Genomic DNA, 21,696 nt, shown 5'->3' with positions numbered 1-21,696 from the left:
CACATGGTGAGGTACTGAAGGGTTTTGTGTAAGGTAAGTCTTATAAAGATGCTATTATGAGGAACAAACCAAAATCCAATCTAAAAAGCTTTATTTCAGAGGTTTAAGAATTATAAAGATGTAGGAAAATACAATATCTCTAATGTCAAGGGCACTGAGTTTTTTCAAAACCTAAATAAAAAGCTATGCAGCTCACCTCGAATAGGGCCCAGCGCTGCATCCTTTGCTAATGCGGTTAAATCACTTCCAGAGTATCCATCTGTCATTCTTTATCAAAGGAGAAAGTGGGAGAAAGGAGGAAGAAAAAAAACAAAACAAAACCTGTTTCAAACCATATCAATGTAATTGCAGATGATTAAAATGATACTTAATCATAAGAAGTATTATTTTGATGTTGTTTTGCAAGTTTAATAAATCAGAAGTGCATTCAATGTAAGTGATCTATATTTAAATCTTTCTCAGATTAATTTTGAAGTACAGATATTCAAGTCCCAAACAACATTCTAGGAAAAGCAAAAAGATAGCAACCAGCTTGGATTTGTAGATGAAAACTAATCTCAAGCACGTTTACTATTTCTGTTACAAGAATGCCCTACCACTAGTTTGTCATCATTTGTCATAGATTAATATAAAACCAAAACCTCAACTGTCCTGTACTCTTTCAACCCAAGCAATACAATGAGAACCCAATACCACACATTTATTATGATGTGACCACATGACCAGTTTTCTGAATAAAACTATATGCACTTTTAGTTGACGTCAGAGCCAGACAAAGGGCAAAAGCAGGCATTACTAAAAATCTAACAGTAGTGTTTGGTTTTGAAAATAAGCAACAGTTTTGCAGTATGCCCTTAATGGAAAGCCATGGTAACAGTTGACCAGTGGACTCCAGGGAGTACAAAATTCTACTAATTCAGAAAAGTAAATACAAATCTGAAAAGCAGCACCGCTTTGCTTAGCAAGTTACAGTACAGGCAGCATTATTTCTGGTGAAAGACTTTTTTCAGTGTTGAAGGTTTGGTAACAGATAGACTATACTCTCAAAGTACTTGGCAAGCTTCTCAGCTCTCCAAATTTACAGTCTACATTTTAGCAGAGTACTGAAACAGCCTCCTATAGTTTACACATGGAAAATGATCTCTAGCACAGCTAAGTCTGACTCACTAACTGATACTAATGTTAAAGCCTAAACTTGGAATTGCTAATGACCAAGAACCAACTGAGGGACTTGAGATGGCTGCACTCAAGCCACAGCCTCAGTGGTTATCTGCAGAAGCCTGAACACTTTACACATTTAGCTTCACATAAGAATTATAATTCAGCTTGGAAGGAAAATACAGTGGACAGGTCCTTATTCAGAAAGAAACAGGTCTATAAGTGTGTCTTGCACACACTTCCCATTGATTCGGGAAATAATATAGTGTAAATGTGCAGGTATTCTGTAAGTGAACTGACAGGAAGATAAATTGTGTTATCTACTGGGGTATGTTTGTTTGGTTTTTATTATAAGACTGGCAGACATACAGATCATCCAAATCCTCAGAACCACAAGGGGGCGGAGTGGAGGGGGAAATCAAACCAAGGACCCAATCTCTATGGGAGCTTTTCCAGCATTAGACTGAATTTACAGGGTTAACCAATTAAATACTTCGCAGATTAAAGGTCTCCACTGAACCATGAAGCCACCAATACAGACTGCCAACATAAGTGAAAAGTAGTACTAAGGGTTACCTAAAGAAAAATTTAAAAACAAAAAAACCCACCCAGCTTGTACAGCAGTGGCTAGCTGCAGCAACAAGAGCTTCATAGCTCAGTCTTCAGGAGATTGTTAATTCTGTTACAGTTTATAGAAAAACTTGCAGAGGAGCAAAAGAACACAAAATCATGAAGGAGGTTAAATACCTATCTCTTTCAAAACAAAGAAAGATGGCAGAGGAAGCAGACAGGACCCTCAACTTTTATATTTTCTCTAAACCCTTTAAAAAAAAGTGTACTTAAGTTGCATTTATAATTTGGTTCATAAATTTGCAGTTAGAATCCAAGACATTGTCTTTTTCCTCCAGTTAGCTATTACTGCAGCCTAAATATGGCCTGAGCTAGCACCCTTCAAGTACAGAGAGAATTTATTCAGTTTGATTATCTTTCAAATTTCTGTAATGTTACTAACGCTAAGAGGCTGACAAATGCTACACCCAAGACTGTACTCACCTCCTGTGTACTACCACAAACAGAAACAGAGACTGAAGTACATTCACTTGCATATTTTTGATATCTCACACTCTGTTTTCATTCTTTCCTGCCCTAGATGCTCTATCTGCTTTTTAATCTAACTTCCTTCACACCCATTACATTTAATTTCTGAGGGTGACAAACAGCAGTACTGTGTCAATCTTAATAATGAAAAACATAAAACAACTTAGTTTCATAATAGGAAGGGCATTTAACCCACATTTTCCCAATCAAATATGAAATTGAAAACAATCTAAAATTACCCAGTGCTTGCTCTGCTATGTTGATAATACCTTCAACAAACCTTGCAATGCACAAGCAAAGAAAAGTTGCTTTTGATTTGAAACGCATGCCAAGTGCAAAACCAGTACTGCTTTTTTGCATCAGAGAGGAGAGCTGGACTGCTTGGGGGATGGGTGGAGAGAAGCATCCCACTCCCTCCTCCTCAGAAAGAAAAGCACTGATGAGCATGTTTCAACAACAGAAACCCAGCTAGGTGGTACAGGGAAAAAACAAGCACATATATATATATATAAGCATATATAAAAACACTTTCATGCAGCCTGACAGGAGACCATCTTCCCCAAACACATGCAATTCATTCTCAGCAAGTGTTGTCACTATCTGATGATTTACATTAGCTACATTTTGAATGAATAAAACAGTCTGAATGAATGCAGTAGATGAGTATATTTATTTAGTATAGTTACAAAATACTTACCTAGCTAGTTGTGCCAACTCTTTTTGGGTCAATGGACTTCCTTGCTTGCTTAGAAGATTTTTTAGCAAAATCAATCTTGTCTGAAAAGAAGATACATTTATCAGATGTAAAACTCATTTTCTCACTACACTTAAAATTCTGTTGCAACAACAAAGCTACGTGTTTGTCAGGTTAGCTTTGTGCTTCACTAGTTTAAACTTGCCTGTAGTGCTTTTGTGATTAGACTGTACACTATCATCTCTTCAGGGGAAGAGAGAGGGATTTGGTAATAATGAGGTCAAGGGTCAAACTACTTCAAAAATAATACAGTAGAATCCTCATCAAAAGCCCTAATCTGCTGTTGAGCTGAAAAACATTACTTTAAGAAAGCTTCTTGCACCTTTTGCAATAAACATTCTTCTCCAGCCAACCAAACATGCTCCTGCAAGCCCTGCTTTAGACTTGTCCGTGCCTGCCAGTATGTAAGCAACACCTCACTAGCCAAGAAATACTGAGTAGTTACTACAAGATTTGCTACTAGCACGTTTAAAAAAAAAAAAAAAAAAAAAGGCAAAAACTTAAAGATAATCACCAGAATTAAAGCACAGTGTATATGGCCAAGTTGGGCCAGAAGTTAATTCACAGAATTGTAATCATCCACTAGGGCAAGTTAAGAATAGCCTATGAAATACATTTTATACTCTTTTTTAACAGAATTGACCTTAAAATGAAGAAAATGCATGGAAAACAATACTTACTTCCTCATTTGGTAAAGACACATATACCCGTTTGGTGAATCGTCTAGGAAAAAAAAAAATATATATACATATATACACACACGTTTTTATAACTTTTTAGCACATACAGATCTAACATTTGGTTTGATAAATGTCAAAATTTCATTTACATCATCAAATTCTAGGGAGTAGAACTACAGATTTAAAAACAAACAAACAAAACAACAAAAAACCCAAAACCCAAACCAACAATATGCATGAGCCACTGGTGTCACCTTACTCTTATTTGAAGTTATGAGACTCCTCCCAGAGAGGAAACACTCTAAAGGTAGAAATACCACTGACTACCAGCAGCAAAATGAAGCATCTCTCCATCGTACACAAAAAGTCTTGGGAATCATTAAAAATGTGTTTTATTTGTTTAGACAGTGCTGACATGCCTATTTTCCTCAATCAAGAAAGAAAAGAGAAGAAAATATGAGAACTTGTAGCAAAAAAAGTCCTAAGGCAAATCTACAGCAAGATCTGTAATTGCGTGGGCTATCAGAAGTCCAATATACTCAGAGAAGAAATAATGGATTTCACTGATCAAATTTCTTCCTTCATCCTGCCATTAAGATCCAAATAATAAAAAAGCAATGTATAAGATGCAAGAGGGTTATAAAATGCTGACTTGGTCTCAACAGGTACTGCTCATTTAGACAACCCTGAGGCCGTCATGCTTGTGCAGACGTACCCCAAAAGAGAAGAGAGGGGCTCCTCTTTGAGAGGTTAAATAATTTAACCTTGCCCAACAGCTTTTGCAGCTTATTCCAAAACTTAGAACAACCAAGACACTAAGTAGCCAAACCTGCTACATAATGAACATCATATTATTGTATTCAAAGGAAGAGACATTTTGATACCTGAGAACAGCATCATCAAGCTCCTGTGGCCTGTTTGTTGCTCCCATCACAAGTATTCTGTCCTCTCCAGAAGACTGCACCTATATAACGTAGTAAGGCAAGACAGCTTTCAGTTTACATCAAGTAGTAATACAACAAAACCAGTTAGAGACTTGCCATGTACTCCGCACACTGATGGGATCCTACTATATATGCTTTTTTTTTCCCATGCAGTTAGCTTTAAAACATTCTTTAGATAAATGTAAAGTCAAACTAGGAAAAGGTAAAAAGAAAAAAAAAAAAAAGAAAAAAAGAAGGAATGCAAACACAGGGCACTATGCCCAAGTTACGTTGCTTGAAAAGAAGTCTTGCAAGAGCACAAATGTTGCTGTGGAATTGCACGTTACAATGCTGGAGAAAACTGAGACTACAAAAAGCACTCAGAAGTTTAGTCATCCAGAGATAATTATGTTTAAAAAGCTAGAGACTTTCTGCTGTTGTGGCTTTTAACACCAAACATTGTTTTGAAGTCTACAGAGAAAGAGAGAATCAAACTTTAGACTAAGGCACAGCCAGAACCACTAAATCAGATCAGAGATTCATCCAATACGGGTCCCGCAAGAAGCTAGTAATCAAAATGAAGAAGCTATTCAATAGTACACAGACACAGTAATTTTCCCCCCAATTCACTCAATTGCAAGACTTGATTTTATACCCAAGAATATGGAGCATTACAGCTTCCAGACTTCAGAGAAAACATTTGGGGACCAGAGACGTGTTATTATTCACCTAGTGTCCAATCCTTCATACACTTAAGTTCATTGCTGCCTTACTGAGTGCAAAAAGTTTCACAAAAATATTGTATGATATAGTTGCACCTTGATCCAAAGTTTGCTAACTTACTAGTTATGTTTAATTCTCCCCTTTTCATTTTAAGAGAAAACTCTCTGTGTGTAGTAATTTCTGCATATCATTGTCACATTGCATTATTTGTCGTGATTCATCCCACTTTGGAGAAATTTTTCCTCATCTCGTTGTCTCTCTGTAATCTTCTCCTCCTGTACCTCTTTACTATTGCTTCACCACTGTAGGAATATTCCACTGTGCTAGTGGAATATAAACTAAGATTGTTCAATACAAAAAACAGTGCTGTGTGACAGAAAAATATTCCAATATTTGTTGTCGTGTCACATCCCCCCCCTCCCCCATGAAACCCAGTTCCTTTTCCTGGGTACTACATACATGCTATTAAATATGTTCTTACTGTATCCTGTCATCTCTAGGTCATGATGCTAAGAAAAGATTTATATCTCAATAAAAAACATACTAACACAGAAATTAAGCCTTCTGATGTGTCGGAGCTGTGTATATCCATGATCTGAACTAGTCTGTTTGGAATCCTTATCCCCCAAGTCTCACCTTACCCCTTGACAGTGCATGCTTTTGTGACACATATCTCTTAAAAACCAAAAAGACACTGCTTGAAAGCCACTTAATCTTCTTTTACTTTGCCAGAATGAAGAGGTGCGCTTCACCAAAACATGCAATTGCAAACAAGCATTCAACTCTGCCTAACCCTCAAGTGTCCCTCTTGCCCTGTAAGAACATTTGTTCTCACAGCTCCTTTATTATTGCCATTTGTTATCCTTTCTTGTCTGTCCATAGTATTTCAACCTATTATTTCAGCTCATCTCCAGATTGCTACCTTTCACCCCAGACTGAATTTTCCAGAATACTACAGTAAGCAGGTGAAAAATTAACAGCAATAGAAAAAAGCTGTTTGCCAACCAAGGTGGGGGGAAAGGGGACAGAGCTAAGCCCCAGAAGCCAAATCCTCTTTGTGCTTCATCTGTAGCTTGTACTGGCACCCACTACATTAGCCAATTCAAACAATACCCAAGACTAAATACTTACACCATCAAATTCTATTAAAAATTCTGTTTTTAGACGTCTACTAGCATCATGTTCACCTTCTCGTCTTTCACACAAAAGGCTATCAACTTCATCTAAAAAACAAAGAAATACATCTTAATTTAGCATACAGCATCTAAGTCTTCATATTTGCCTAAGTTCTTTTGCTAATATAGGGCTCCAGTAAGAGAGATCAGATCATTATTCCTTAGGAGACAGAAAGAACTTAATAAAGTTTAAAAAGTTTGTATAATGTGTTGTCCTTTGAATATGTAACACCAAGCACAGATGAGAGAAAAAAAATTCTGTTGATAATAAACTGCAACTCAGGACAAGCAAAACCCATTTTCAGGTATGAAGTTTAATATATAAATGGACTTACTCTGTAAAGGTAGTACAGCATTCGTGTTTCTGAGGGCATTTCTTCCCACTATTAATACCAGTTAAATGACATAACAGTAATCTAACATGCTCTATATGGAACTACTGATTAGCCAGCAGGTCATATCCAAGATGCTTGCTCTGCACTGCAGAATTACCCAAAGAAGTTTACCCGATGATTCCAATTTAATAAGTCAAAATATTTAAGAAAATACACAAAATTCAACAACGTTTAAGGTCTTACCAATAAAAATTATAGAAGGCTGAAGTTCTCTGGCTACTGCAAATAGAGCACGCACCAGTTTCTCCCCTTCACCCACCTAAAACAACAATAAACTGGTTTTTGAGGAGGTTTAGAAAGTGTTTATTACAAGAGAGCTAACACAAGGACCTACAGAAAGTCTTGCTGATAACCAACCACACTCAGTCCATTTATACACACTCAGATTATCACTAGTTCAGTATTACATATGACAGTATTGTTTATGTCTTAAAAGAAACAGTACAACTTCACTTACGATCACAATTGAGTTGTCAAGAGATTTTGGTGCCTAGATTATCAGAGCGAAAGGGAGCTGGGAGCCACTTCATTTACTTTTTAAAGAAGAAAAAACCCACAACTACTCACCTATGTGACAGCCATGGTCATCCTGAACTGCAAAAGCCTTTGACATTGAGTTATCACAAGCACAAAACAAAATTTTTTACTTCACAAGTCACTTTGTAAAAACTTTACGTTCACCACAGGCTAACAGTTCACCAAAGACTCATGAGAAGTCTCTGGCCTTCTTAACCTCAATCACAGCATGTGTGTTTTCAGATCAATATAATTTAGAGCTGCTACTTACGTATTTTGAAGTTAGGCTCGCTGCACTTATATTAAAGAAAGTAGCATTTGATTCTGCAGCAACTGCTTTGGCCTGGGGGGTGGAGAAAAAAAAAAGTACTTTTTAAAACATCGCATTGAAGATACCTCTCTGCTTCTGTAGCTAGCACTCATGTCCTGATTGACAATTTTGAAAACCCCTATTCCTTCAAAGGGAACACCTTGTAGATGCTACAGAAAACTTCTGTACAGGCCACTTACAAATAAGAACAGATAAGCTGTGGAACCACTAAAGATATTTCCAGACTCCCTTAGACTTCTCTAATAACATCATCTCCCTAGCCAACTACAACTTGCTTACTGAAGAACACAAGTCTCCAGCTCCTTTCAATGTATCCTGAGTAGATATCTGAAACAGTTTTAACTAATTTAGGGTGGTAATTTAGGGCAGCAGTTGGATCAAATCACATTAAAAATTATGGGTTTTTTTTTCCTTACCCTATCTATGCAAAAACTGTTTTAGAGGAAAGCTAGGAAAAAGAATCGGTTCAGCCAGAATGCTAATACAGAGTACTCTCTTCAAGTTTCACCATATTCAAGAAATTACGATTCCCTGGTTATACAGTTTTAGTAATTAGCAATTATGTGCCAGTATGTAAAACTGTAAAAAAAACAACAGATGAGCTCAAGTGAGCTGCTCAACATTCACACTCCTGCGCTTCAGAGCTGATCCAGCTTCAGTATCAGCAAAGGGAGTGCGCAGCTGCAGCCATGCCATGTGATGCAGGATGATGTGCCCAGCTCAGCTGCATCACGACATGCAATGCTCATCTGATGCACAGCCATTTCACTCCAGTTCCCTGAAATTAGCACATCAGGCTGAGAAAAGCAGCAGCAGCCAGGCAGTTCCACAGCACTTTTGCTCTTTGCACAGCAGTGTGGAAGTGAGGCAACCCCCTTTCTTGCTACTGTGCTCCTTCCCCATTTCCAAAATGCACTTCTAGTATGTTTTAGTGGAGAGCAGACCATTTGTGATTAATCACTGCTGTACGCAAACAATTAACCATGTTACTTTTACTCTCTCCGAAAATGAAACTTGGACTTGCTGGTTTAAGTTTTAAAATACTACTTGTGATATTGAAAAGAATTAAATAGAGAACAGTTTAGCAATTCCCTCCCCTGTAAAATCCACCGTTAAAAAAAATTTTACATTTTTGTATTAAATTAACATCATAACACATATCCAGGAAAAATATACAGTTTATTACTACAACACACAAACTGAAAGCCACCCCTCATGGTTACATTTTAATACACCAACTCATGCATGAAGTAATTTTCTCACCAACATTGTCTTCCCATTTCCTGGTGGGCCAAACAGCAATAAACCACGTGCAGGAGCTCTAAGTCCTGTAAATAACTGAAAAGTACATCACCATAAGTTACCTTCAAAGACTTAAAGAAAATGTTGATTTACCTTTGTAAGAAAATGGTTTAAGATTGAGGAACGGCTCACTGGCTAGCAGTGCTAGCAATAGTAGCGGTGCTACAACAGTACAGGTTTTGAGAGCTACATTCTATTACTAACTTGACCTAATGCACGTCACTGTTGTTTCCCACACAACAGTTAAATTACATCATGATCGTTCTGCGTATAGAGGCACTGTGAAAGGAGCATAAAAGGCAGTAACACACTCCGCGAGACAGACCAGCCTAAGTTTAAAGCACCAATTGCATTTAAAAAGGGGGGAATGCAGGTGTGTAGTAAGCGAGTTAAAGCAATGTTCCTACTAACTCCATATGGAAGAATCCCTTCATCTTTCTCTTTTTTTTTAATTAAATGAAACTTGAGAAGACAAGCTTCGACCAAAACTATTTAAGATATTAATTAACAACCACCCACTTTCTCTAAATGCTACTGGTAACAATCTCCTCCCTCTCACTTTGCATTGGATTAATCTTTCCTACACTATAAAATTGCACCCATCATACATAGCAATTACAGCAAGCAAATCTACAAATTCTCATACATCTTTTTTAGTTATTCCTGTAGCCTGCTTTGTCTTTCCCAGCACTTTGTCTTTACCACTTTCCTCAAGAGCTTCAGAGTTCCTTTTTTGGTCTCACACTCACCCATCCATTCCAGCTTCCAATAATTCCAAAAACCAAGCAAAAGCAATAGCAGGGAGTCTCTTATACATACACACCATGTCTAAACACCGCTGTCAGCAGGCACTCCTTTCCACAATATCCATGATAACAAATGGCTCCATTACCAGTGTAGTGTTTCTAAGATGACTGACCAACATGCATTTTCTCTATTATTTCATCATTCACACCATTTTGTTTCTGCTTGACTTCATTTGATAACTAAAAATAGTTATCCAGCATGATCCTATTCACTAATACATACCACCTATGTCACAAATGTATTGCAGCATTTTAACCTGGATAACTACATTCCTGACGTGTTTCTGCTTTCCATGCTGCACACTACCATGTGCATCTCCTGCCTGACTCCTTTTGTGGGTCTCCCATTGTTTGGGAATTCCACCATTTTCAGATAGTCCAGACCAAATCTACAACTCTCCCTCATCTTGATATCACCTACACAGTTCAGCTGCAACTGCCCTTTATCACTGAGACACACTAAGCTTTTAAAGTTTTTGTTAACAGACTAACCATACTAAACATAGTCTGAACTAATTGCTACCATTTTATTAGTATCTTACTGCTGAAATGGTTGCAGCCAGTGTTTTCTGTTTATTCACCTCAACCCTTGCTCTCCTACAAAAATATTAATTGGCTTGTTTAAATATGAATTTGAGTTCAAAACTCATTAAGGTTAAAACTGAAGTAGTATTTAATTTACTAAATATTCCCCTATAGTTGCCACATTACCATGTTCGTTTACAAAGAATAAAACCAACCTCTTTTCTTCCAAGGAACATTTAAAAATTCACAGGATTCTCTGTCCTTGTTATATGTCAACCTATACCAAGGTCAGGCCCATTGCTAGCTACAGTAATATGAAGAAGACCTTATTGAAAATATCAACTGTTATTGGAAGAGATATTCCAAGCCTCACATCTCAAAGTCCTTCCCACCCAGCTCATTGTGTTAGTGTTACTGAACAACAAACTTGACGTACTAAAGCACTGTAATAACAGAGACGGTACAATGACATTTTCCTTCTGCGTAAGAATACCAGAGCATACATATTTGATGCCAAAGCTTTGTTTTCCTCAGGACTGGTATTCCTATGATGTTATGCCAGGTTTAGGGTTTCTTCCCTGTGACGCTTCAAAACCAGAAACTGCATTAAAGGAAAGAGGAAGACCACAGAGCAACTCCAGTCACCCATCAATGTGACAGAAGAGACCCACAAGCAAACAAACAAACAGTAATTTTGCTTGAATAATCAGCACTGCAGTAAATCATGGCATGCAATTTCTGCAAGGGTCCAGCAACTTTTAGCAAGTCCAGCTTTAGAAAATGACCAATTTAATTTTTTTAAAAAGTGGCTCAGAAAATTCCAGTAGTATATAGACCAGACCTGAATCTAGGCAGTCACAGTATTTGAGGTACCACCTATGATAAATAAAGTAAAAGCCTAAATGACCAATTTCTACTCAGCCCAGCAAAGACAAAATCTGCCCTCAAATGGTATACACCTCAGTGTACTTGCTTGTTCACTACTACACTTCTTTGCATCCTCTCCTGCTGTGAACAGATTATTCAGAATGTCTAACCAACATCCAAACAGAGAACATGACAATACCAATGTAATTATTTTTCAAATCACATAGTGTCATGACTTAATTTACCTATACAAATCTCATCTGTTTCACTCTTTCAATTATGGGCTTTGTCCTGTACATATGTCCATATAGGGTTGGACATACAACTATAGCTATCTGGAACAGTCAGCCCCACAGATTTTCAGGAATTTTTTTTTTGTTTGATTTTTGGTTTTGTTTTTTAGGGTTTTGTGGTTTGCTGGGGGGGGGGGTGTTTTTGGTTTTGGGTTTTTTTTTAAGCTATGGCCTCAGCCACTTTCTCCAACATTGACTAACCAGAAGATGAGGAATTTCATGGTAGTATTTTAACACATAAATTCTTCATTCTCCTTTTCCAAGATGGCTATCACCACACAGCTATCAATAGCAATCATAACCAGTAAAGACAGGATTCAAGAATCACCACTTCATGTGTGAAGCACAATGCATTTCTTTGATTCTGTGACAGAGTGATAACAAAACCCAGCTGCTTACCTCAGGTCTAAGAGAAGGAAGGATAACAATTTCTTGCAAAGCTTGTTTAGCCAGTTCCTGCCCTGCGATATCATCAAATTTGACAGCTGGCCCACTAACAAAGAAATGGCACACTAATTAGTCTAACAATGAGATGCTCTTTTTCAGTTGCGGCTGACTAATTTAATGCATTTGACTATTTATACAGAACCCTTTTGAGGAAATATGCAACTTATATTGCTAAGCATTTAAAAAGATAAGCATTTCTGATTTGAATTTTCATCCTTTTGCCAAAGTAACAACAACAACAAAAAACAAACCCAAAACAACCTCCCAGAAACCCACAACAAACAAAAAGTACCACTTTTCATTCCAAATGGACCAAGGCTGCACTGAACAAAAAACTGGTTTTCTGTATTGAAAAGCCTACTTTTCTTCAGACTTACCTATCAACAATTTCATTCAGGATAAGATTAGCAAGATTACTGTCCACATTTCTAAATATCTTCAAGTCTTTCTTTTTTCGAGGAGCAGTGGTAGGAGTAGAAGGCTTATTTGTTCTGCTATTTTTAGGAGCAGCCTGGAGAAGGGGTGAAGAAAAAAAATGAAACAAAAAACCCAACTTGATACTTTTAAAGCATACTGTTAACAAAATTACTTTTATGTTTTATATGCTCCAGTAAAACCTAATACATTAACACATACCAGATATTCTGATGCTGTATTTTGCTATAAATCATACTATCATATTCAGCCACAGGTAGAACATCTTAGGCTCCAGTGGAGAGGGGTTTTTGTGTCTTATTAGTGCAGCATGGGGTTTGTGTGTCTTATTAGTGCAAAAATGCAGCATTTTTATGTCTTATTAGTATATACAAATACTTTTGTATTTCAGTCACAATCTAATCATAATTTGATTTTCAACGTGGTTGCAATATAACCTGTGCATGCATGCTTTGGAAGGAAAGGAACGTGTCGGAGGAAAATCTGTAGTTCTGGAGTAAGAGGGTTTTTTTCTCCATCTTTTACATACTGGGAGTAACAATTATTTTTCTCCTAGATAAGCTTCCCTCAGTTTACCATGCAATTTTCAAAACACGTATTATCATGTATTACTGCAATCACAATTAAAATCCATTTGCCCATGCAGCCACCCGATGCCTCCTGATTTCTAAAATCCACTCTGCAGACTAGCTCAAGAGGCTTGGCCAAAAATTTAGGGGTTTAAGGTTTTTTTCAAAAAACTTTGTGCTACTACAATACTGCAGTAAAGGCAGTAAATCCAAAGTTTGTTCTGGAATTTACATTGACTTTCCAAGTGTATACTGCTATGTTTATCCTTACCATACCTTATGAGTTGAAGCTGCAGGATTAGGTGCTGGTCTAGACACAGAAGAAGTTGATATCCCACTGTAGCTAGGTGTTCTATGGTGACCTGAAAGGCCTGTGGATCCAGTTTTTGCAACCGTTTTTGAACGAGGAAGGGAATTACTTGTGTGTGTTAAGGGATCCTTCTTTTTTGGAACCGCTCCACTTTCTATAAAGAAAACCAATGTCACGAGAGCATTTTCAGCAGTCATACTTTTACCATGAATTCTAACTTGAAGATAGTATTGTTGACATATATAATACAGTATTATAGCAGAATAATACAAGTTTTTAAAGAGGTTTAGTACTTTTAAGGGGATATTAACTGTAGCTTTCTCCTAAAGTTAAGGTTTGAATTTTTAGGAGCTCTCAAAACCAACACTAGTTACCCATCTTAGAAAAGCTGGAGACAGCTAAGTCCTGTAATAAGGGAAGAACACCATCTATTCCTTAAGACGGAGGAAGACAGAACACCAGCCAGAAGATTTTCCTTCCCAAGAACTCCTGAAAACATTCATTATAATAATCCCCAAATTTCAAGCCATTAGATTCAGAGCACTCATTCCTTAAGTGATGTTAGCTAGGCTTTGGATGCTAGCTAACACTATCTAGCACCTTCCACACAGAAGCTTCACCAAGGCACTTTAATTTAGGAAAATTAAAATAGTTACACCTGCAAGCAACTACCAGGAGCTTTTTCTTACAACTTGGTTTCACTTCAGGAATCTCAAGGTGTAAGTAAATTCTGAATGGACAGCTCTGAAGCAGCTTACCTTCCTACATTAAAATTAAGTCTTAAAATATTATATTATACCATTGAATTCAAACACCACCGCACATTCCGTTCACACTCTTATTCACCTCCATGATGGAGCAGGAAGGTCTCAAATTAGGTGACAGTTAAAACTTAACATATTGGCCACAGGTGATTAAACTACAAAAGGCCATTTTGGTCCAGAGTAAGTGAAATAGCACCTGATTTCTACATTCTCCAAATGGGATACACGTTAAAATAAGGTTCCCTGGCGCAGAAATGGCAAGTGTAAAACATCAAAACAGAGACTAAGAGGTAAGAACGTGCTACAGTGAGCATGCAGGTTGGTCAGGCTGGTTAATGATTAGGGCACAGCACCAGATCAGGGGGGTTTTGTGGTGGGAAGACAGTACTAGTAGCTGTCTAGTACAGTCCTGTTGTCTGTGATGGAAACTGTAAATACTGCCTTATTTTATATCCTTTTATAAGGATTAAGCAGCCTTTTGATTAGATAAGAGGCATCAGAGGTAAGGAAGCACAAGATGGATTTCAGCTACAAGTTTCTTCACTAAGATTTTAGAACTCTGCAACTCAGATTGACTTGTCAGTATCAAGCAACAGGCCAAAGAACTCTGATTTTTAAGGAAGTTAATGACTACGAAGAATTTAATTTATAATATTGCAGTTCAGAGAAAAATACTTTAAGTAGAAAGCCTCATAACTTTGAATGTTGTGTTTAAAAAATTCAAATAAGAATACTTCAGTGAAACAGTATCATGGAAGGATCAATTAATTACTACTGTGTTCTCAGCCCCTTAAAACATAAAAGTCTTGCATACTATCAAGTGCAAATCTTTACACAGCCTGCAGTTATCCATGTGTTGAACTACTTGGCTAACAAGCTTCTAAAGCCTTTCTTCAGTCACAAATCTACCCCTTACAGAAACTCTGCAGGGGTCATCATAAACAATGCAGATGTATCAATATGCAAATAACAAGGAAACTTGAAGAATATAATTAACTACATTTACATGCAAGATATTTCTAGGGGACAAAAAAAAAAAAAACCAAACCAACAAAAAACCCACAAAACACCAAAAACCAAAAAAAAGCCACACACCAAAACAAAACTGGCTACTGACTAAATCACACACAGATCCAGAGCTGGTTAAATTTACTTAGTCATTCCTGCACAGGAATTTCCAAGTCAACAGTCTTCAAAATTAGGCATACATAGCAGCTTTCAAGTTCAAAAAGCACTATATGAATCTATTAAAAAACCTAGCTACTCAGCACTTTGACTGGTCCAATTTAATTGAAAGGTGGCACTCAGTTTGGTTGTTGTTTTGGGGTCGTCCCCCCCCCCCCCCCCATCAGCCTCATTTGCACAGCTGCCTTGAAGTCAACATGGGAAGGCTTCAAAAAGCTAAAGTAGTTTTTCCTCTATCTCCTTCACCCTAACATGTTGCTCAGTTATCACATTAGCCAAGAACTACCCCCATCTATTGAGAACAACACACACACATTGCAATTTTGAGCATCATAAAATTGCAGAGGTAAGGAGTACTTCAGGAAGCTGGAAATACGGGGCTGGGGGCAGGGAGGGAAAAGAGAAAGGTTTCAATACAGATTACGATTTACTCTAGCTGTACCTCTAGGATCAAGACCACTAAGTTTACATATGTTCCGTGGTCAGTGCTGATGGGTAGCACAGAGAGAAGCACTGATGAACTATTTTTGAACATAGTTGTTCAGTGTCAACTCCAGAGGGAAACTTCATTTTATATACAAATTTTCAATAAAGTTACAAATAAAAATGCGATCAAACTTTTCAGAATTACAGTTTATCTAAAGTTTACCTATTTCTAAAGGGTGAAGTGTTTAAGAGCACATTTGTCTCCTGTCAGACTGACAGCCCCTATTATTTCATTATGTAAAACATGTATTTTGCTGTAACAAATGCAAAACCCCCAAAACACATTTCTTATCCATTTGTATTTGTCATCTGCTGAAAGATGGAAAATATGCTGCAAGTGGCCTTAAAACCTTTATAATATCTCCAGCAGACTTTCGCCAAATGTTTCACCGTTCCATATAAAATAGTAAGGAAGTGCCTAAAATACGTTCTAATCACAAAAAAAGACCATGTTTTTTTTTCAAGTTTATTTGAAATACTGAACAATTCAATTGTCTAGTTCATCTATACTTATAGGATAGTAATAGGGGCTTGATAATTTTGATTTTACTCTCCAGTTCTTGACTGGACAGAACAATTTACTTCAAAGCTTCAAGTTAATGCCACTAGATCATACGGAAATAACCATCTGGTCCTGAAAGCATCCCTCCCATTTTAATCTGTCATCCAAATATATACACAACAAACAAATTACAAACAAGCAAGGAGCAAAACTTTGTCTGAGGTTTTCTGTTGGTTAAATTGTGATAAGCTGCAGACACAGGTGCCCAATTTCAGACTCCCTTACAGAAAGAAATGGTAAAATGCATTTATTACATTTAACTGTTTTTAAAGGTAACGTGAAGTAAGGATATGTTTGAACAACTTTAAGAGAAGCTTGGTTATACTACACACTTGGAAACACAGAAACAATCTGGGAAATGTGCAGCTCTAGCTTATTTATTTAATAGATAACAGCATGCTTTGTATTTCTAAAAAGCAAACCAATTGTATTTTATTTTCTGCATCTAAAACAGATTAAGGCACATCTTAATAAACAAGTTTCTGCTGCTTTATAACTTCTTAAGCATCAAAAAAAAAGTTTAAATTAAAATTAGCAGCAGCAGTTCCAGTATTGCAAAACAGTTTCCAGCCTTTCGTTGTGAAACCTTAAAAATCATCAGGGAATATTCCTCAGAAATTCCTTACATATGCCTATTGATAACTGATATAAACTGACTAAGAGAAGTTATTATATGTGGTCTGTGGACCCCAAGTTGGGGAAAAAAAATATTCACCAGTCTAGAATTGTCTGTAACTTTATGTATGTAGTTTTATTCAAAAAAATCTTTAAACTGCTTAGCTATACATTTTCTGCAAATATTGCATAGCAAAATACATGCAGCAATTGCAAGACTGATAGTTATTCAGCATCAGCATTCACAATAGCCCCCAAAATAGTAATTCCTTCAAAGATTATATTCAGATTTCTCAAATAGGTACATTCAAGTAATAAAAACTACCTAACAGAAAACTTCAGCAACGAACAAGGACCTGCTCCATGTTTCGAACGATAGCACAGCTACACGTATCAGGGACACGGTTGTTCTCCTTTCTGAATTGACAGAGCCATGTCAGACAAAGATCTACTGTTGCCAAATTATGGTGTTAAAAACGATCTTATTGCTACTTGTTCTTCTACTTGGGAAACTCCTTAAAAAACTTCAGTATTAAAAGTAGAATTTTTGCAACTTGAAAAAGATTGCCAATATATGCCTACTATTAAAGACATGCCAGCAAATCCTTCCAAGTGAAAACTGAGGTAAAATACTAGCTACATGCACAGTCCTAATGTTGTGGTAAGAAAGAGAAATTTAATGATTTCTCGGATTGTATATCACGCTGAGATTTACACGTTAAATGTAAAATGGTACACTGGAATTACTGTAATACTATCAGTATTGTATGCCCAGTAAGTAAGTTCATAAACTCAAACACTGCCTTTGGCAAGACTGGCATAATCTCTTTCCCAAGCTAGTTTAAAAACAAAAAACAACCACTCACAATGCAAAGGAAAACATGCATGTCTAAGGAAATTAAAAAAAAAAGAGCTAAATTGTTTTACATCTAATTTAAGACTGCTATGAGAACAAGAGTGATGGATATCAAACAATAAATATGTATTTCAAAATAAAGTTTTGGGTCAAGGGTACTTGTTATTACTCTTAAGTTACTGCATAGCCTTCTGCAACTGAAGGGCAGGTAATACTGATGGAATGAGGTCTTATAAAACCTCATTATAAGTCTATCAGATAAATTTTCAAGAAAAATCTCCGGCTATTCAGGTAAGTTAGGAAACTATGAATGAGGAAGACAGGGATAGGTAGTCATTTGTGCTAGAATCAAGTAAATTGGTCTGAAAGGCTGACACATAGTATCTTGGAAGAAGGCAGAATCTCAAATCAGTAACATTCTGGAAATATAAAAGTGTGCAGTATAGCTGTGAGAATAGAGTATCACACAGAAATAAGAAGCAAAAACATCTTTAAAGACTTTGGCCTTTAAAGGCAAATGAAGAAAGCAAAGCACTTTTTGAGCAAAGAACAGGCAAAAAGGCACTTTCTTGATGTTAAAACTATGAATGACCGTGTTTCACACTTCATAGAATCCTGGACTTTTAAGAAGTCCAGCCTGATTAGGCAACAGCACAGGTAATACTTTATGTAGGTAGAAAAATGAAGCTTATGCCAGAGCCCTGTGGCTCAGTACCTCTGCAGTACCTCTACTTTCTCAATAACAGCAGTCCTCTTATCTCGAGTAGCCTGCAAGCTGATTTTGTACAGTATTCTAAGAATTTGTCATCTACTTTGTGTTTTTAAATGATTGCAGCTGTCTGTGTGAAAATACCATCTTTATTACATGTATAAAGGAAGTACTTTTAAGAAAAAAGTGTAGCAGCAACATGTTGTTACAAACAAGACTCCTTCCCGCCACACCCCAAAAAAAGACAGAGAGACTGAGAGAGAGAGTGAGCATGCGAGCATAGGCACCAGACAATTAAGAAATTCAGACATCAGTTAATAGGCTGACTTTCCTGGTACTATCCTGGTACTATCAGGGACCCCACAGCTGAAGGAGAAGTTCAGTGCTTTGGGTAAACCTCTAACTTCCACAAGTTATGAATCTAAAGTTTACTTTTGGCAATGGAAATGCAAATGGAAACGGAACAAGCCTCTTGAAATCTTGTTCAATGTAATCAGTAGATGCCTGGTACCTAACTTTTTTATGACCTGCTCTTTAGTCCTTCTGTCTCTTCTCAGATCCCACTGAGCCTGGTAAATGAATATTTCTCCATTAGCCTGCATTCCTTTTCAGAAAGTAGAAAGACACTTTCTCAGAAAAAAGCACCCCCAGAAGACCACGGCCCTTTGCAGATGTTTTGCTACCCTTTCCTCCACAGTTTTGCAGAAGTGGTTCAGTCATCCATCTTCTGTAAGTCACCAGGAATATGACTCCAAATGGGTAAACTGACTAATACCAATCTCCACAAGTTTACCAACAGTGACCACCTCCTGCTACAGGAATTTCTGTAAATAAAAACACCTGCCACAGAACTGGCAAAATGTTTCTTTGTTTCCAGTACATGCCAATGGATATTCTATGCTTTGTGACTATCAGATTTAAGTAACTAAATTAACAGTTTTAAGAGTGGAAGTTCAGTCTAACCTTCTCCTACAGCACCCAATTCTAAGATACGTTGAGAAAAAGGTACAAAAACATATAAAGGAAAGAGTTTAAAGAAAAAGCTGTTCGTATCGAAACAGATGCAGCATGTTATCAACTTTTGTGTGTATATGTATGTTATTTGTTCATTCAATCTCTAGCCAACCAGGTAAAAAGACAAAAGTTGTACTGGATCATTTAAGGTAAAGAGTTCTCAAGCTCAACCTACACAGGAACTTATACTGAAGAGCCATTTTAACTGAATATTTTTGACAAATGCAGTTAACAAAAATACCACACCTACAGTAATCTAAAGGTGCCTAACATGACATAGTTCCACTACTTTAACTTCTCATACATTAGAAAGAATAAAACCAAACAGTGAGATGACTTCAGAACTAGAAATGGAGAAAAAAAAAACCCAAACATATGGTTTATGCTGTTTCACAAGTTTAATTACTTTAAAAACTGAATACTGCTCTTGACTCAGTCAACAAGCTTTATGAATTCCACTGCTTGTTAGGTCTCTCTGTTATTTAACCTCATTATAGTCTACTGTACGAACTACCAGTTGAGATCACAGCTGTGACACTAGCTTACTGCTGGCTTAAAACATTCCCTGAAGACAATTCAAAAACCTCACAGTAACTTTATTCCTTGTGTATGGACAAACAAGTTTACTTCTGGTATTTTAGTATCCCTGGTGCAGTCTTCTGGGAAAGGATAAAAACAACCTTCTTTGACAAAAAGCAAGAGCTGTTCCCCCCCACGCCTTGTTTTAATCGTGTATCACTTTCTCAGAGTAAAAAACCCTGAAATTTAAAGCAGCTTAATGCAAATGCACATTCATTCTCCATATCATAAAGGAAGAACTATTTATGTAGGCACAACATATAACCTACATATCCTACATTGATTTTGACACTTTCTAAAACAGGTTTAATTTAATTCCTTGAAGAATATCACATGAGAAATATTTTCTAAAATGTTGTCTTAGTAAGTAGTTGGATTCTAGGACAGTCATTGTAAGAGAGAACTGAATGCTACAAAATAAAACAGTGTTGTCAAAGTCATAGAAAGGATGGAATGTATTTTATATAAAGACTTTAAAAACAGAAATATAAAACAATTTTTTAAAAAGTTGGTGGGGCCAGAACATAGCATTGCATATTTTTCCCTGTAATACAGCAGAAACTGAGAGACATCCCCTCAATAGGCGCTGGTAAAACCAAACCCACCTGACTGGAGATGTCCATTGCGGCATGCCAGGTTAGTACTGTCATTATAGACCTCCATTTGCGGCTTGGAAATTTGCAAAACTGCCTGCAGCTTCTCTACATAGTAGACAGAGGGGGAGGGAGGAAAAAGGACAAAATAAACAAGCAAAAAATAAAAATGAACCAAGAAAATTTATGTATGTTGAACACACAAATGTCAAGTTTGGCTTTGTTATACTTGATACAGGGTTAAAGATAGAAGGAGTATTTCTATCTATTCTACATGTTTAGCAAATTTGTAAGAAAATTCTGTCAGTATGAGCATGACTGAAAACAGCTTTAGAACTAGCCATTTATGGATGAGTTAATTACAACAATCTTTCCAGTCTAGTGATTGTAGTTACTTCCCAAAAGCAATGGTCAGGATTCATTCAACTTTATTTACTATATATATGTGTTGATAACCTGTTTCTGAAAGTCCTCCCCAAGGTGTTACTTTTCACCAACTGCAAGGAGTCATCACTTTCCTCCATATTAAATGTTTCACTTAAGTAGTATCAGCCAGTCAACATTTTACGGAAACCTCAACTGTTCAAGCAAAACACCATATATATATTATGATGATGTCTTTCAAGATCTCTATTTAGAAATGTAATTGCCTTGAAATTAAGTCAATAAAATTGTCATGCAAGCTGTGTTCTTCAAGAGGATTAACTTCAGAAACATCTGAATACAAGATTTATAAGGTTAAAGATTAAGGAGAAAGAAATTAACTCTAAGAAGTCATGATAAACTAGCCAAAGCATAAGTCAAAGAAGCATAAGGCTGCAAATGACACAAAACAAGAATTAAGGCTCAGGACTATTCGTTCTCTGCAGCTCACCTACCACTCCTGCTTTTCCCATTGCAGTTCCCACCTCTGGGCCTTACTTTTGGGGTGCTTTACAGCCTCCCCTAACTTTATTTCACACATCACACACACACACACCCCCCTTTTCTGTAAAAACAAAACACAGTTTGTAAGGATGCAAGGCA

The 21,696-nt window shown here is 36.9% G+C and overlaps 1 protein-coding gene across 9 annotated transcripts in view; it reads right to left on the bottom strand.

Moving 5' to 3' along the window:
• SPAST (spastin) overlaps positions 1 to 21,696 on the bottom strand; it is a 42,273-nt gene that overhangs the window by 9,089 nt on the left and 11,488 nt on the right. For 4 of the 9 annotated variants that reach the window (XM_075496049.1, XM_075496050.1, XM_075496051.1 and 1 more), the window contains 11 exons: positions 13,274 to 13,461; positions 12,371 to 12,504; positions 11,946 to 12,039; positions 9,017 to 9,091; positions 7,694 to 7,765; positions 7,090 to 7,165; positions 6,468 to 6,559; positions 4,575 to 4,654; positions 3,691 to 3,733; positions 2,954 to 3,033; positions 197 to 267 (listed from right to left, as the gene is read on the bottom strand). In XM_075496049.1, coding sequence (XP_075352164.1) covers positions 197 to 267; positions 2,954 to 3,033; positions 3,691 to 3,733; positions 4,575 to 4,654; positions 6,468 to 6,559; positions 7,090 to 7,165; positions 7,694 to 7,765; positions 9,017 to 9,091; positions 11,946 to 12,039; positions 12,371 to 12,504; positions 13,274 to 13,461 — 1,005 coding nt within the window. Of the gene's footprint in view, positions 1 to 196; positions 268 to 2,953; positions 3,034 to 3,690; positions 3,734 to 4,574; positions 4,655 to 6,467; positions 6,560 to 7,089; positions 7,166 to 7,693; positions 7,766 to 9,016; positions 9,092 to 11,945; positions 12,040 to 12,370; positions 12,505 to 13,273; positions 13,462 to 20,682; positions 20,779 to 21,696 lie in introns of all 9 variants that reach the window. The other 5 variants (XM_075496047.1, XM_075496048.1, XM_075496046.1 and 2 more) reach the window with 3 other exon arrangements.

This window comes from Mycteria americana, chromosome 3, assembly GCF_035582795.1.
Source record: "Mycteria americana isolate JAX WOST 10 ecotype Jacksonville Zoo and Gardens chromosome 3, USCA_MyAme_1.0, whole genome shotgun sequence".
Lineage (NCBI taxonomy): Eukaryota > Metazoa > Chordata > Aves > Ciconiiformes > Ciconiidae > Mycteria > Mycteria americana.
Note: the sequence above shows the minus strand (reverse complement) of the source record. Positions and strands in the feature narration are given on the sequence as shown.